The 13,799-nt window shown below is 46.5% G+C and overlaps 1 protein-coding gene across 1 annotated transcript in view; it reads right to left on the bottom strand.

The window, feature by feature from the left end:
• Positions 1-9,175: 9,175 nt before the first annotated feature.
• Positions 9,176-13,799, bottom strand: part of kank4 (KN motif and ankyrin repeat domains 4) — a 178,823-nt gene continuing 174,199 nt past the window's right edge. The window contains exon 11 of the mRNA XM_029708023.1: positions 9,176-9,329. Coding sequence (XP_029563883.1) covers positions 9,243-9,329 — 87 coding nt within the window. The 3' untranslated portion in view covers positions 9,176-9,242. The remainder of the gene's footprint in view (positions 9,330-13,799) is intronic.

Below are 13,799 nucleotides of genomic sequence, written 5' to 3'. Positions count from 1 at the left end.
TTTGTCACATGCTTGGTAAACAACAGGTGTAGACTAATAGTGAAATGCTTACTGACGGGCCCTTTCCAACAATGCGGAGACAAGCATAGAAAACATTATGTGAAAAATAATAGTGTGTGTAAGTGCCTGTGGTGTGTGTGTGTGTGTGTGTGTGTGTGTGGTGTGTGTGTGTGTGTGGTGTGTGTGTGTGTGTGTGTGTGTGTGTGTGTGTGTGTGTGTGTGTGTGTGTGTGTGTGTGGTGTGTGTGTGTGCGTGTGTGATAAAGTTTGGTCATTGATGATCTGATCTTGTGGAAGCTAACAGAATGCTACCATTGTGATCTGCTCTGTTAGTCTCCAAGGCTAGGTTCCATTATATCGGGATAATTACAGTGCTAATGGCCCAACAACCCTAATGGGGAGATGAGGCTGGATTTATCCTGGGAAAGACTGAGCACAAACCTGGGTTGGAGGTGAATGGGAGACGATGAAGGAAGGGGGAGACGAGACAGCGGAACAAGGAACCATTGGACAAGACACAGGAGAGAGGGAGGGAATAATGGAGGGAGAGGGAGGGCACGGCCTCTAAGCAGAGAGAATGGAAGGAGGAAGGAGGGCATGGCCTCTAGCAGAGAGAATGGCAGGAGGAAGGAGGGCACGGCCTCTAGCAGAGAGAATGGAAGGAGGAAGGAGGGCACGGCCTCTGGCAGAGAGAATGGAAGGAGGAAGAGGGAGGGCACGGCCTCTAGCAGAGAGAATGGAAGGAGGAAGGAGGGCACGGCCTCTAGCAGAGAGAATGGAAGGAGGAAGGAGGGCACGGCCTCTAGCAGAGAGAATGGAAGGAGGAAGGAGGGCACGGCCTCTAGCAGAGAGAATGGAAGGAGGAAGGAGGGCACGGCCTCTAGCAGAGAGAATGGAAGGAGGAAGGAGGGCACGGCCTCTAGCAGAGAGAATGGCAGGAGGAAGGAGGGCACGGCCTCTAGCAGAGAGAATGGAAGGAGGAAGGAGGGCACAGCCTCTAGCAGAGAGAATGGAAGGAGGAAGGAGGGCACGGCCTCTAGCAGAGAGAATGGAAGGAGGAAGAGGGAGGGCACGGCCTCTAGCAGAGAGAATGGAAGGAGGAAGGAGGGCACGGCCTCTAGCAGAGAGAATGGAAGGAGGAAGGAGGGCACGGCCTCTAGCAGAGAGAATGGAAGGAGGAAGGAGGGCACGGCCTCTAGCAGAGAGAATGGAAGGAGGAAGGAGGGCACGGACTCTAGCAGAGAGAATGGAAGGAGGAAGGAGGGCACGGTCTCTAGCAGAGAGAATGGAAGGAGGAAGGAGGGCACGGCCTCTAGCAGAGAGAATGGAAGGAGGAAGGAGGGCACGGCCTCTAGCAGAGAGAATGGAAGGAGGAAGGAGGGCACGGCCTCTAGCAGAGAGAATGGAAGGAGGAAGGAGGGCACGGCCTCTAGCAGAGAGAAGGGAAGGAGGAAGGAGAGGTGTTTAAAGGCCCAATGCATTTTTTTTCTCAGTATCAAATCATTTCTGGGTATTAAATAAGTAATGATATAAAAATGACTACAATAGCTTCTTAGCAAAGAGCAATTTCTCAAGCTAGAATTTTGATAGGACTGTCTGGGAATAGTCTGAGTGAGGGGCCTAATTGGACGAGCTTAATGGGAGGGATTGTAACCTGAAGACTAGCTGTAATTGGCAGAGAGTTTTAAAACTCTCTTTGTTATTGGTCTATTAACTTATATCGCCTGGTGATGTTGCCAGGCAGGCCAAAACTCCATCCCACCAAAACAGCTCTTACACTGAAACAGCATTATCGTTTTCAGAATTTCACAATTTTGTGGAAATATATATACAACACAGGAAAATTACGTTTTGGACTGCAGTGGGCCTTTAACTGTGTCTCACTTTCTTCTTAACACTTTGTTTTTCTCTTTATTCTTTTCGTCATTCTGCTCGCTCTCTCTCTCTCTCCCCCCTCTCTCTCTTTCTCTCCCCCCCCCTCTCTCTCTCTCTCTCCCCCCCCTCTCTCTCTTTCTCTCCCCCCCTCTCTCTCTTTCTCTCCCCCCCTCTCTCTCTTTCTCTCCCCCCCTCTCTCCCCCCCCCTCTCTCTCTCTCTCCCCCCTCTCTCTCTCTTTCTCTCCCCCCCCTCTCTCCCCCCCCTCTCTCTCTCTCCCCCCTCTCTCTTTCTCTCCCCCCCCTCTCTCCCCCCCTCTCTCTTTCTCTCCCCCCCCCTCTCTCTCTCTCTCCCCCCTCTCTCTCTTTCTCTCCCCCCCTCTCCCCCCCTCTCTCTTTCTCTCCCCCCCCCTCTCTCTCTTTCTCTCCCCCCCCCTCTCTCTCTTTCTCTCCCCCCCCTCTCTCCCCCCCCTCTCTCTTTCTCTCCCCCCCCCCCTCTCTCTCAGCTGGGAATGACCACTACCTCCTGGGTAACAACATAACAGTGGCGGTCCTGGGTATAGTGATTCCTATAGGTGAGTACCAGTCTACTGTATCGTATGATGCCTGTCTGCTTCTCCCTGCTTCTCTGTCTGTCTCTGCTTCTGTCTTGGTCTCCCCTGCACATGACGTTGCCTGGTCTGGAAGATGTGAGTGTGAAAGTGTGTTTTGGGTGTATGTGTGTAATGTGTGACAGGAATGTACAAATAACTGCCAAAATAAAGGAAACATTTGAGTAAATGAGGGACCCAAAGTATTTTCAAAGCAGGTGCTTCTACACAGGTGTGGTTCCTGACTTAATTAAGCAATTACAGTTTTTTACAATCGCTAGGACCCATTTCTCAATATTTAGGTCACTTTTTCAAAACTCTTCACACAGTTCTCCTAACCAACTTTCAGCTTGGCACAGCAGTTAATTTCACGTTCAAAATGCACTAAAACTACGAAAACACTTCATACTTGTCTCAAATCAACTCATTCTTCCATAACACTAGCAAAGGTTGTCACCCAACAAGCACACGTTGTCACTCATAAAACAATGACCCCCGTGGGAATCAAACCCACAACCCTGGCGTTGCACACACACCATGCTCTACCAACTGCGCCACAGGGAAGCTGGTTCATCCACATCACATCTTATGTCATCTTGGGCAATACACCTAGGAAAGAAACTTTAGGCATGCCTGGTCCATCCCTGGTAATCTTCTGCAGATATGTCCAGGCATCCGGCATTCTTTGCGTCCAGGAGGGACATTTGATCATGTGGATGGTGGTCATAAACCTTCCACCTCCATAAGGAAAACAATTCCTCTGTGGGGTTGAGGAATGGAGAGTAAGGTGGGAGGAAAAGTGACACCATCCTGGGATGGGCTGCACACCACTCTGTGACTGCACGGGACTGGTGAAATGCCACATTGTCCCATACAATTACAAACGTTGGCCTATTTCGCCTCACTACAACCCTTTCCTCACCTGGCACAACCCTTCGATAGAGGTCACCCAGGAATGAAATGAGACTCTCGGTGTTGTATGGCCCAATTAGCGGTTTGTGTAACAGCAATCCATCAGAGGATACTGCTGCACACATTGTGATGTTGGCACCCCTCTGGCCCGGGACATCCACTTTTCCCAACCACATTCCTTAGTCACCGCCGTGTTTTGGCCAAGTTGAAACCAGCCTCATCCACAAAGATGAATATGTGGGGTGTTTTCCTGGCTTCAATCTCCATGACTCTCTAAAATAAACCCACAAGGCAACATAAGAGTCAGGGTATTACGGTAGTTGGCATTATACCTAAAACCATGCCGCAGTGTGCCTCTGCCCTGTTTGGTTTTGTCCAAAACCAGTTGTGTATTTTATAGTCATCTTACCTGGACATATTGGTTCCTGAGTTGCTTGACTCGTTCAGAGTTCTTCTCAAAGGGGACAGTGTACAACTGCTGCTTCATCCAGACTTGATGTTGTTTCAGGACTCTAGAAATAGTTGTTATGTTTACATTGTGAATATTTCCAAATGTAATGTTTTCTGCCAACTGTCCCGAATCTCTGTGAGTTTTATGCCATTGTTTCTGATGACCATATCAACGATTGCAGTTTCCTGCACAGCAGTGAAAATCCTACCTCTCCCGCCTGTGTGAGGTAACTGTTGGGTCTTAAGCAGAAATACAAAAACAATTACAATTACACACAAGTAGGTTTGGAGGCTTTGCTCAATTTACTTCTGTAATGTGCAGTTCAGGCAGATGCCCTTGCAGAATGCACATCTTACCTGTTATTTTGCCGGAACTTTCTCACAATGCCTCTGTTGAGCGTTGCAGATTTGGCTGCACTCTCAGACCAGCCTCTCTCATTGATAGACCATGATTTATTACATGATCAATTATAGTAGCCCTAATCTCATCTGAGACTACAGCTCTTGATCTTCCTCTCAGTCTTCTTCCACCACGCGTACGTACTCCTCTCCCTCTCCTAGCCACTCTTCTTCCTCTGTCAGCCACTTCTCTATCTCTGGCTGGGTCCATGTTTACATTACAGTACAGCATTATTCCTAAGATGTCCCCTTTTCTATAGATGGTAATGTAATTGAAAGACTAATATCTGGGTAGGTGTTCAGCTACAATGGGAATCAGCTGTGGTTGATCTAATTGTTTTGATAATATTTAATCTTTTAGATTTGGAATATAGTTCAATACGGTATTACTGTAGAAATGTAGCAAATGTATGTCTTATTCAATTTTGTGTTATTTTAGGTTTTGAAGTTTAACAGTTTTGAAAAGAGTATGTCAACATGTGCGAATTGGCCTGTAGGGACATAGAGTTTTGGTGGTGGTTGTGTCTGAGTGAGAAAAGAGTTCATGAAAATTGAAAGATGAAGGTATTGAATGCATTTTGTTCCAAAGCAATGAAAAATGATCCACATTTTAGCCCACATAGACTGCTGTTGTCCTCACTGTGTGAAGAGTTCTGAAAAAGTCACCTAAGTATTGAGAAATGGGTCCTAGCGATTGTAAAAAACTGTACCGTCCCATCATTATATTGGGTACCATGGCTGGAAGAAGAGATCTCAGTGACTTTGAAAGAGGGGTCTCAAAGGATCATAGGGTGTGTGTGTGTGTGTGTGTGTGTGTGTGTGTGTGTGTGTGTGTGTGTGTGTGTGTGTGTGTGTGTGTGTGTGTGTGTGTGTGTGTGTGTGTGTGTGTGTGTGTGTCTCAGTCACCAGATCTCAACCCAATTAAACACTTATGGGAGATTCTGGAAATTCACATTCAGATGTTGCTCCAATAAGCATATCATAACAGCCCATGTGAACACATAGGCCTGTCAGTGGTAAAAACATTACTGTAAATTTAGAACAAGAGCTCATCAAAATAACATCAAGGATTAAACCCCCCTTAATTCAGATTTGCATATTACCCATGTTATCACATATTACAGGATATAGACTTTAAGATCGCCAACTCTGATACAGCTCTATAATGTCTGAATTGACTGGCGATCGGCATAATGTGTAAATGACCTTGCTCTAGCATACATTCTGTCTATAATTGAGTCTTTAAAATGAGATATCCCTAACCCCGGCCCATTAAATACATCCTACTATGTTTCCCACCCACCCCCTCCTTCCTTCCCACCCTCCGTTCCCCCTTTCATATCTCTCAATGGTTCATTTGATAGTTAATATTCTCCCCCACTCCTCTCTCCATCATTCCCCCTTTCATACAGTACATGGACAAAAGTATGTGGACAGATTCCAAAATCATGGACATTAATATGGAGTTGGTTCCCCCTTTGCTGCTATAACACTCTTCTGGGAAAGCTTTCCACTAGATGTTGGAACATTGCTGCGGGGACTTGTTTCCATTCAGCTACAAGATCATTAGTGAGGTCGGGCACTGATGTTGGGTGATTAAGTTTGGCTCGCAGTCGGAGTTCCAATTCAACCCAAGGGTGTTCGATGGGGTTGAGGTCAGGGCTCTACGCAGGCCAGTCAATTTCTTCTACACCGATCTTGACAAACCATTTCTATATGCACCTCGCTATGTGCATGCTGAAACAGGAAGGGGCCTTCTCCAAACTGTTGCCACAAAGTTGGAAGCACAGAATTGTCTAGAATGTCATTGTATGCTGTAGCATTAAGATTTACCTTCACTGGAACTAAGGGGCCTAGCCCGAACCTCCTCCACCAAACTTTACAGTTGGCACTATGCATTGGGGCAGGTAGCGTTCTCCTGGCATCTGCCAAACCCAGATTCGCCCGTCGGACTGCCAGATGGTGAAGTTTGATTCATCACTCCAGAGAATGCATTTCCAATGCTCCAATGCGGAGAGCTTTACACCACTCCAGCCAAAGCTTAGTATTACGCATGGTGATCTTAGGCTTGTGTGCGGCTGCTCGGCCATGGAAACCAATTTCATGAAGCTCCCAAAGAACAGTTCTTATGCTGACGTTGCTTCCAGAGGCAGTTTGGAAGCAACCAAGGACAGACGATTTTTACGTGCTTCAGCACTTGGCTGTCCCGTTCTTGTGCTACCTACCACTTCGCGGCTGAGCCGTTGTTGCTCCTAGATGTTTCCACTTCACAATAACAGCACTTACAGTTGACCGGGACAGAAATTTGACAAACGGACTTGTTGGAAAGTTGGCATCCTAAGACAGTGCCACGTTGAAAGTCACTGAACTCTTCAGTCAGGCCATTCTACTGCCAATGTTTGTCTATGGAGATTGCATGGCGGTGTGCTCAATTTTATACACCTGTCCGCAACGAGTGTGGCTGAAATAGCCAAATCCCCTAATTTGAAGGGATGTCCACATACTTTTGGCCATGCAGTGTATCTCTCAATGGTTATTTCCATGGTTAATTCTCCCTCGATATTGCTGGAGATCTTTAGATCCAAGCTATTTGGAGAGGAAAGTCTGATTGAGAACATCTTAATTGAGTGTTTACATAAGAACACAGGGATTTCTGGAGGTTCAGGCCCTTAATCATAGAGGAGTCTCCAGTGCCCCCCACAATAGACCAATTAGTCTGGGTCTTCCATGGGAATACCACCACTCCACGTCTGATGGGGGAAATTAGGACTGGGAACGCCAGCCAAAGCTGAGCGGAGAAGCCAGACATATCCCCTCCTCCCCAGCCCCCATTGTTTGTTTTTCCTGGAATACCACTATACCCAGCCATGTATTGAATGTGTGTGTAGGCTGCAATATGCGCGCGTGTGACATGTGCCATGCATGAGTGTGTGTGGCTATGTGTGTGTGGACTTGGGATTGGGTGTGCTTGATTCTGTGTACATTTACATGGGTGTATTTGTGTGTATGTGTGTTTTAAAGAGAGAGAGTGTGTGTGTGTATTCATTGCCGTTTGCTATGTGTGGTGATACTAGGATGTGTTTGTATGCTAAAGCACCGCTCTGTCTCCCCTGGCTGTGTTAACGCTCCCGCCGTGTGTGTGTGTGTGTGCGTGTGTGTGTCGCTGTGTTTCATACATGCAGTTCCTATCCTTGCCACAGTGGTCATCGGCCTGCTCTGCACCGCCGGATACCTGGTCTGGTGTAACTGGCGCCGGAAGAACACCAAGAGTATGAACTTCGACAACCCTGTCTACCGTAAGACCACGGAGGACGACGATGACGAGATTCACATCGGTCGTACTGGAGAGTCTATCGGCCATACCTACCCCGCTGTGAGTGGCAGCGTCCACCAGCCATTCCTAGCCCTGCCCCTGGGGGGCGGGATCACAGACAGCAACTCCCATTGGTACTCGGGGGTGCCCATGCATCCCACCGGCAAATGAGATGAGAAGGGGTGGGACTTGGAGATTGAGAGAGGGTTTGAGTGTGTGGGGGTGGGAGAGTCTCCAAGACAGGGACAGGCTTACATCCTCACACACACACACACACACACACACACACACACACACACACACACACACACACACACACACACACACACACACACACACACACACACACACACTTAAGTCACAAAATCATTCCAAAAACTTCCTTGGTCAAACACAGACATTGATGTTGAGCCCTTCATCACCACATTATCTTCACCTTCATTCATCATATAGTCTATTGGGTCTCTATCCATCTCCACATTGCGTGTTTTGACAGTGTGTGTCACTGTGTTGTCGTTGTGCGTTAGGGAGGCACAGCGCCCTGGGTTGTAGCTTTACTCTCTCCTCTATGAAGACTTAGTGAAGGGAGCATCAAACCTGCTCATTCCCCTTTGGAGTGTAAATTAGGCAAAAGGGGAACAGTAACCAGAACAGAAACAGCACCTTAGATGACGGGACAATCTTTAATCATATTCATTTATTCCTGATTATTCTTGTTTTTAATGATATATTTCTCTGCATGAGTGTTTTGTTTTTTTAGCGGTGTACTTGTAAGGTATCTTAAACAGAGATCTGCTGGTAAACATGAACAAGACAGAGGTGGGAGGGGTTAGCGCTGGGATCAGTTTGCATGGTGACACGCATTGCTGTCGTGGCGTGGAAGAGACAGCGGGAGAGAGGGGTGGGACTCTGGCTGCATGATAGGTTACACACACACACCTGGTATGCTACAGTGCTGTGCTGAGAGGTCATGTTGAATACCACCTCCTCTTTAGAGAGGGTAGTGGGGGAGGAAACAAGCTTCCACCTGGGCTTTTCCTCGTCTCCTCTCCTCGCTTCTCCTCTCCTATCTCCTCCTCTCCTCTCTTCTCTTCTATCTCCTCTCCTCGCTTCTCCTCTCCTCTCTTCTCCTTTCTTGTTTTCTCCTATCTCCTCTTTTCCTTTCCTGTTTTCTCCTCTCTTCTCTTCTCCTTTTCTCATCTCTCCTCTCTTCTCCTCTCTTCTCTTCTACTCTTACCCTCCCTCTCCTCTCCCCTCTCCTACTCTCTTCTCTTTTCTTCTCCCCTCCCTCCCCTCTCCGCCCCTCTTCTTCTCTCCTCTCTCCTCCTCTCTCCTCCTCTCCTCTCTTCATGGTGTTTCAGTCAGATAGAGACATCAGAATGTCCCGAGGTGGATCTCTGTAAGCCCTTGCAGCTCTCCTCACATCACTGCCAAATCAGTGTGCTGAGGATAGAGTGATGAGAGGAGGAGGAGTGGGATCTGCATTAAGGAGAGCTTCTCTCTTGCTCTGTCTCTATGTTGCTCTTTCTCTCACTTTTAGTTCTCTCCCTCTGTCTTTCTGCTCTTTATCTTTCTGGTCCTCTCTGTCTCAGTCTCTCTTTCAGCTCTCCTTCAAACACACACACACAGACACACAGACACACAGACACACAGACACACAGACTCTGTGGTAACGTTGTTTTATCTGCTCTCTGCAGCGTGTGGCGCTCAGTCTGGAGGATGACGGATTCCCCTGAGGGGCACGCCGTGTCTCCGCCCCGTCCCTCCGTCCCTCCATATCCCAGGGTGACCACACTGCAGAGGAGGGGGGCACAGAGAGAGAGAGTGAGAGAGAGCCTGCTCATACAGTAACCTAACCCCCCAAGGACGGGGGGGGTATATTTTACTTATAGGTGTACCCCCCAACTCGTGTCTCTAAAACACATCCTCTCTCTCTCTTACACCTAACTGTAATGTCCTACTACTTTACTACTAGTTACTACTGCGCTGTCCTCTGCTCTTCTGTTAGCCCCTCGTTAGTTAGGTAGTTCCTGGAGTTAGATGTCGTGCTGAATGCTACTGTCTGTCTTACTGATGACTAACCTCATTGCCCATCAGTGCACATGTAAATAGAGGCTGGTTCTCCCTGGGTAGACTACTGTACTGAGCCAGCAACAGGGGAATGGCCAGCTGTATTTAATTATTATTTTGTTTTGACTTTATTTATTGTTTGTGTTTGCTGGTGAAAATATGATGGGGCCAGGCCTGTGTGACTGAGGATAGGCTACGCATGGCTAGAGCCAAGTGGAATGGGTGAAGGGATGGGGGTATTGGGGGGGCGGGCCAGAGGGCCAGAGGGCCAGAGGGCCAGAGGGCCAGAGGGCCAGAGGGCCAGAGGGCCAGAGGGCCAGAGGGCAGCGCCACAGGAAAAAGCAGCAGGGCAGAACTCGGGTGATTATGGGTAATCCGCTCTGCTGGCACCCAGAGGTACACAAAAGTGACTAGATAATGACCAGGGGGAAGGGTTGGGGTGGGATGGGGGTCAGAGGACATTTTTAAACTAGGAAGATTTAGTGGTACACATTCCCTGCTGTTGGTCTTCGTGTCTGTGTGAGCAGAGATGTTTTCTCTCTAACTTTGCAAGACGTTTTAGGGACTCTGTAGAAGAGGGTTCAATGTCCCACTACTGATTTAAATGGAAGGAAAATGACAACCCAATGAAGAAACAGAACTGAGCACTGGATTTGTGTTAGATTGCCGGCCAGAATCACAGTTTATGAGTTGAATACAGTTGTATATCAGTTAGGGTATCCACTAGCTTCCACTACCATTTCCTGTCTGGTTAGTTCCCATACTTACGTCTTCCATACTGGGGATATATTTCAGTATATTTCAGTTCTCAGTGTAATAAGGAGTGGCTAGACTACTATAAACGGAAGCAGGATATATTTTACTAGAGAAGACATCCATTGTTGGGATTGCAGAATCAGTCTGGGTGTGGTACACTGGATTGTTTGGGGACCATCATCCATGCAATAGCATTCTGTCTTCCATGACATTAGAACCTGCCTAGCAACAGGTGATATCATCAGGGAGGGGACCTCTGCACCAGCACAGTTATGGGACCGAAGGAAACAATTTATTGTGATTCTGTCATAGGTTCATAATAAGCGAATAGGTACAGTGGATAGTTTTGAGGTTGTACATTTATGCTCTGCTACTGAACAAACAAACTTGACTATTTTCTTCTATAGCACTGGATATGAAGGCCCAATTGAGAGACATGGCTGTCTAAGCTCTTTCTGTAAGCAAGACTTCACTAGAGCTGTTTAGTTGTCTTCCTGCTGCTAGTCAGTACACTGTCGAGGATTCATATGAGAACCTGCTAACTGAAGGTACTGACTTCAACTACTCCATCTTATTTCTGTAAGAAAGCAGAGGCTTTTGGGAAGGCAGTGGGACACATGCTAGTGCATGCATTCACACAGAGACACAGACATACACACACAGAAGCAAACACACAGAGACACAGACATACACACACAGAGACACACACACAGAGACACAGATATACACACACAGAGACACAGAAACACACACACAGAGACACAGACATACACACACAGAAACACACACACAGAGACACAGACATACACACACAGAGACACAGACATACACTCACAGAAACACACACACATAGACACAGACATACACACACAGAGACACACACACAGAGACACAGATATACACACACAGAGACACAGAAACACACACACATAGACACAGACATACACACACAGAAACACACACACAGAGACACAGACATACACACACAGAAACACAAACACAGAGACACAGATATACACACACAGAAACACACACGCAGAGACACAGACATACACACACAGAAACACACACACACACAGAGACATAGACATACACACACAGAAACACACACACAGAGACACAGACATACACACACAGAAACACACACACAGAGACACAGATATACACTCACAGAAACACACACACAGAGACACAGACATACACACACACAGAGACAAAGATATACACACACAGAAACACACACGGAGACACAGACATACACACACACACACACAGAAACACACACACAGAGACACAGACATACACACACAGAAACACACACACAGAGACACAGACATACACACACAGAAACACACACACAGAGACACAGACATACACACACAGAAACACACACACAGAGACACAGATATACACACACAGAAACACACACGGAGACACAGACATACACACACAGAGACACAGACACACACACACACACACAGAAACACACACACAGAGACATAGAATCACACACAGAAACACACAGACACAGACATACACACACAGAAACACTCACACAGAAACTCACACAGAAACACACACACACAGACACAGACATACACACACAGAGACACACACACACACACACACACACAGAAACACACACACAGAGACATAGAATCACACACAGAAACACACAGACACAGACATACACACACAGAAACACACACACAGACACACACACACACACACACAGAGAGAAACACACTTACATACACAATTTGGCAGGCAGGCTGCTTTTGTGGTGCTCGCGGCAGCTCGCTCAGTGGTTGATTGGCTGATTTATGATAGCTATACATCATGGCTGTCCTCCCTTCAATGGAAAGGCTTGTTTCCAGGTGATGACAGGAGGATGAGAGAGGGAGGCAGAGACAGAGAGACAGAGAGAGAGAGAGAGAGAGAGAGAGAGAGAGAGGGGGGGGGGGGGGGGGGGGGGTAGGCAGACAGAGATAGGGGGGAGGGCAGAGAGAAAGGGGGAGGCAAGAAAGAAGGGATAAGATGCTGAAGGGAGGGTCTTCCAGGATGTGTTTGTTTATGGGTATCAGTCAGCCACAAGTTAGCCGATCTGTATATTTATGGACATGCCGATCTAATCAATGGTTTTGCTCGCAGGCAAATCAGGTGATACAGTGCCTATACAGTGCCTTGCAAAAGTATTCATCCCCCTTGACCTTTTCATATTTTGTTGCATTACAACCTGTAATTTAAATGGATTTTCATTTGGATTTCATGTAATGGACATACACAAAATAGTCCAAATTCTTGAAGTGAAATGAAAAAAATATGTAAAAAAAATGTAATGGAAAAGTGGTGCGTGCATATGTATTCACCCCCTTTACTATGGACCCCCTAAACAAGATCTGGTGCAACCAATTACCTTCAGAAGTCACATAATCAGCTAAATAAGACTTTATACCTGTGTGCAATCTAAGTGACACATGATCTGTCACATGATCTCAGTATATATTCACCTGTTCTGAAAGGCCCCAGAGTCTGCAACACCACTAAGCAAGGAGCTCTCCAAACAGGTCAGGGACAAAGTTGTGGAGAAGTGCAGATCTGGGTTGGGTTATAAAAAAATATCAGAAACTTTGAACATCCCACGGAGCACCATTAAATACGTTTTTCAAAAATTGAAAGAATATGGCACCACAACAAACCTGCCAAGAGAGGGCCGCCCACCAAAACTCACAGACCAGGCAAGGAGGGCATTAATCAGAGACACAACAAAGAGACCAAAGATAACCCTGAAGGAGCTGCAAACGCCACAGCGGAGATTGGAGTATCTGTCCATAGTACCACTTTAAGCCGTTGTCATGTCTTTGCTATCATTAAAATGAGGACTGTTATTTTATCAAATCAATTCTCTGTAATTATTATTACATGATTAAACTAATCATGTAAATGTAATTAACTACGAAGTCGGGGCACCAAGGAAAGTATTCAGATTACAAAGTTACAATTTTCCTAATATAACTTTCAGATATTTTAATATCTGATCAATTAGTCTTCTAATTAATGAGTTCTTTACCTCACGTTAGTCTCATTCCAAACGTCGTAAATTGAACCCAATCTTCACTATGAATCATCCATACATCAATTGTCTCAATAATTTATTTATTAACTAACTAAATAATCACAGAAATGCACACACAAACAAACAAAGTAGATATGGTTACAAGGAAATGATAGGGGATGTGCCCTAGTGGGCTAAACCGGCATGGCGGCTTGGTAGACAAAGGGACTGAGAAGGGCGCGAAAGACAAAAGACACTACAAATTTGATAATTATAACAATTGAAATGCTAATCCTTTGCACATGAATGCTCACTCATTCGGGAATAATTGCTCAGTGTGTCGTTGTGATCTCTGTTGGAATCGTCCTTCTTTCTGTTGGAAG

Source organism: Salmo trutta, chromosome 22 (assembly GCF_901001165.1).
Source record: "Salmo trutta chromosome 22, fSalTru1.1, whole genome shotgun sequence".
Classification (NCBI taxonomy): Eukaryota; Metazoa; Chordata; class Actinopteri; order Salmoniformes; family Salmonidae; genus Salmo; species Salmo trutta.
The sequence above is the reverse complement of the archived record's forward strand: the minus strand, read 5'-3'. Positions and strand labels throughout refer to the sequence as shown.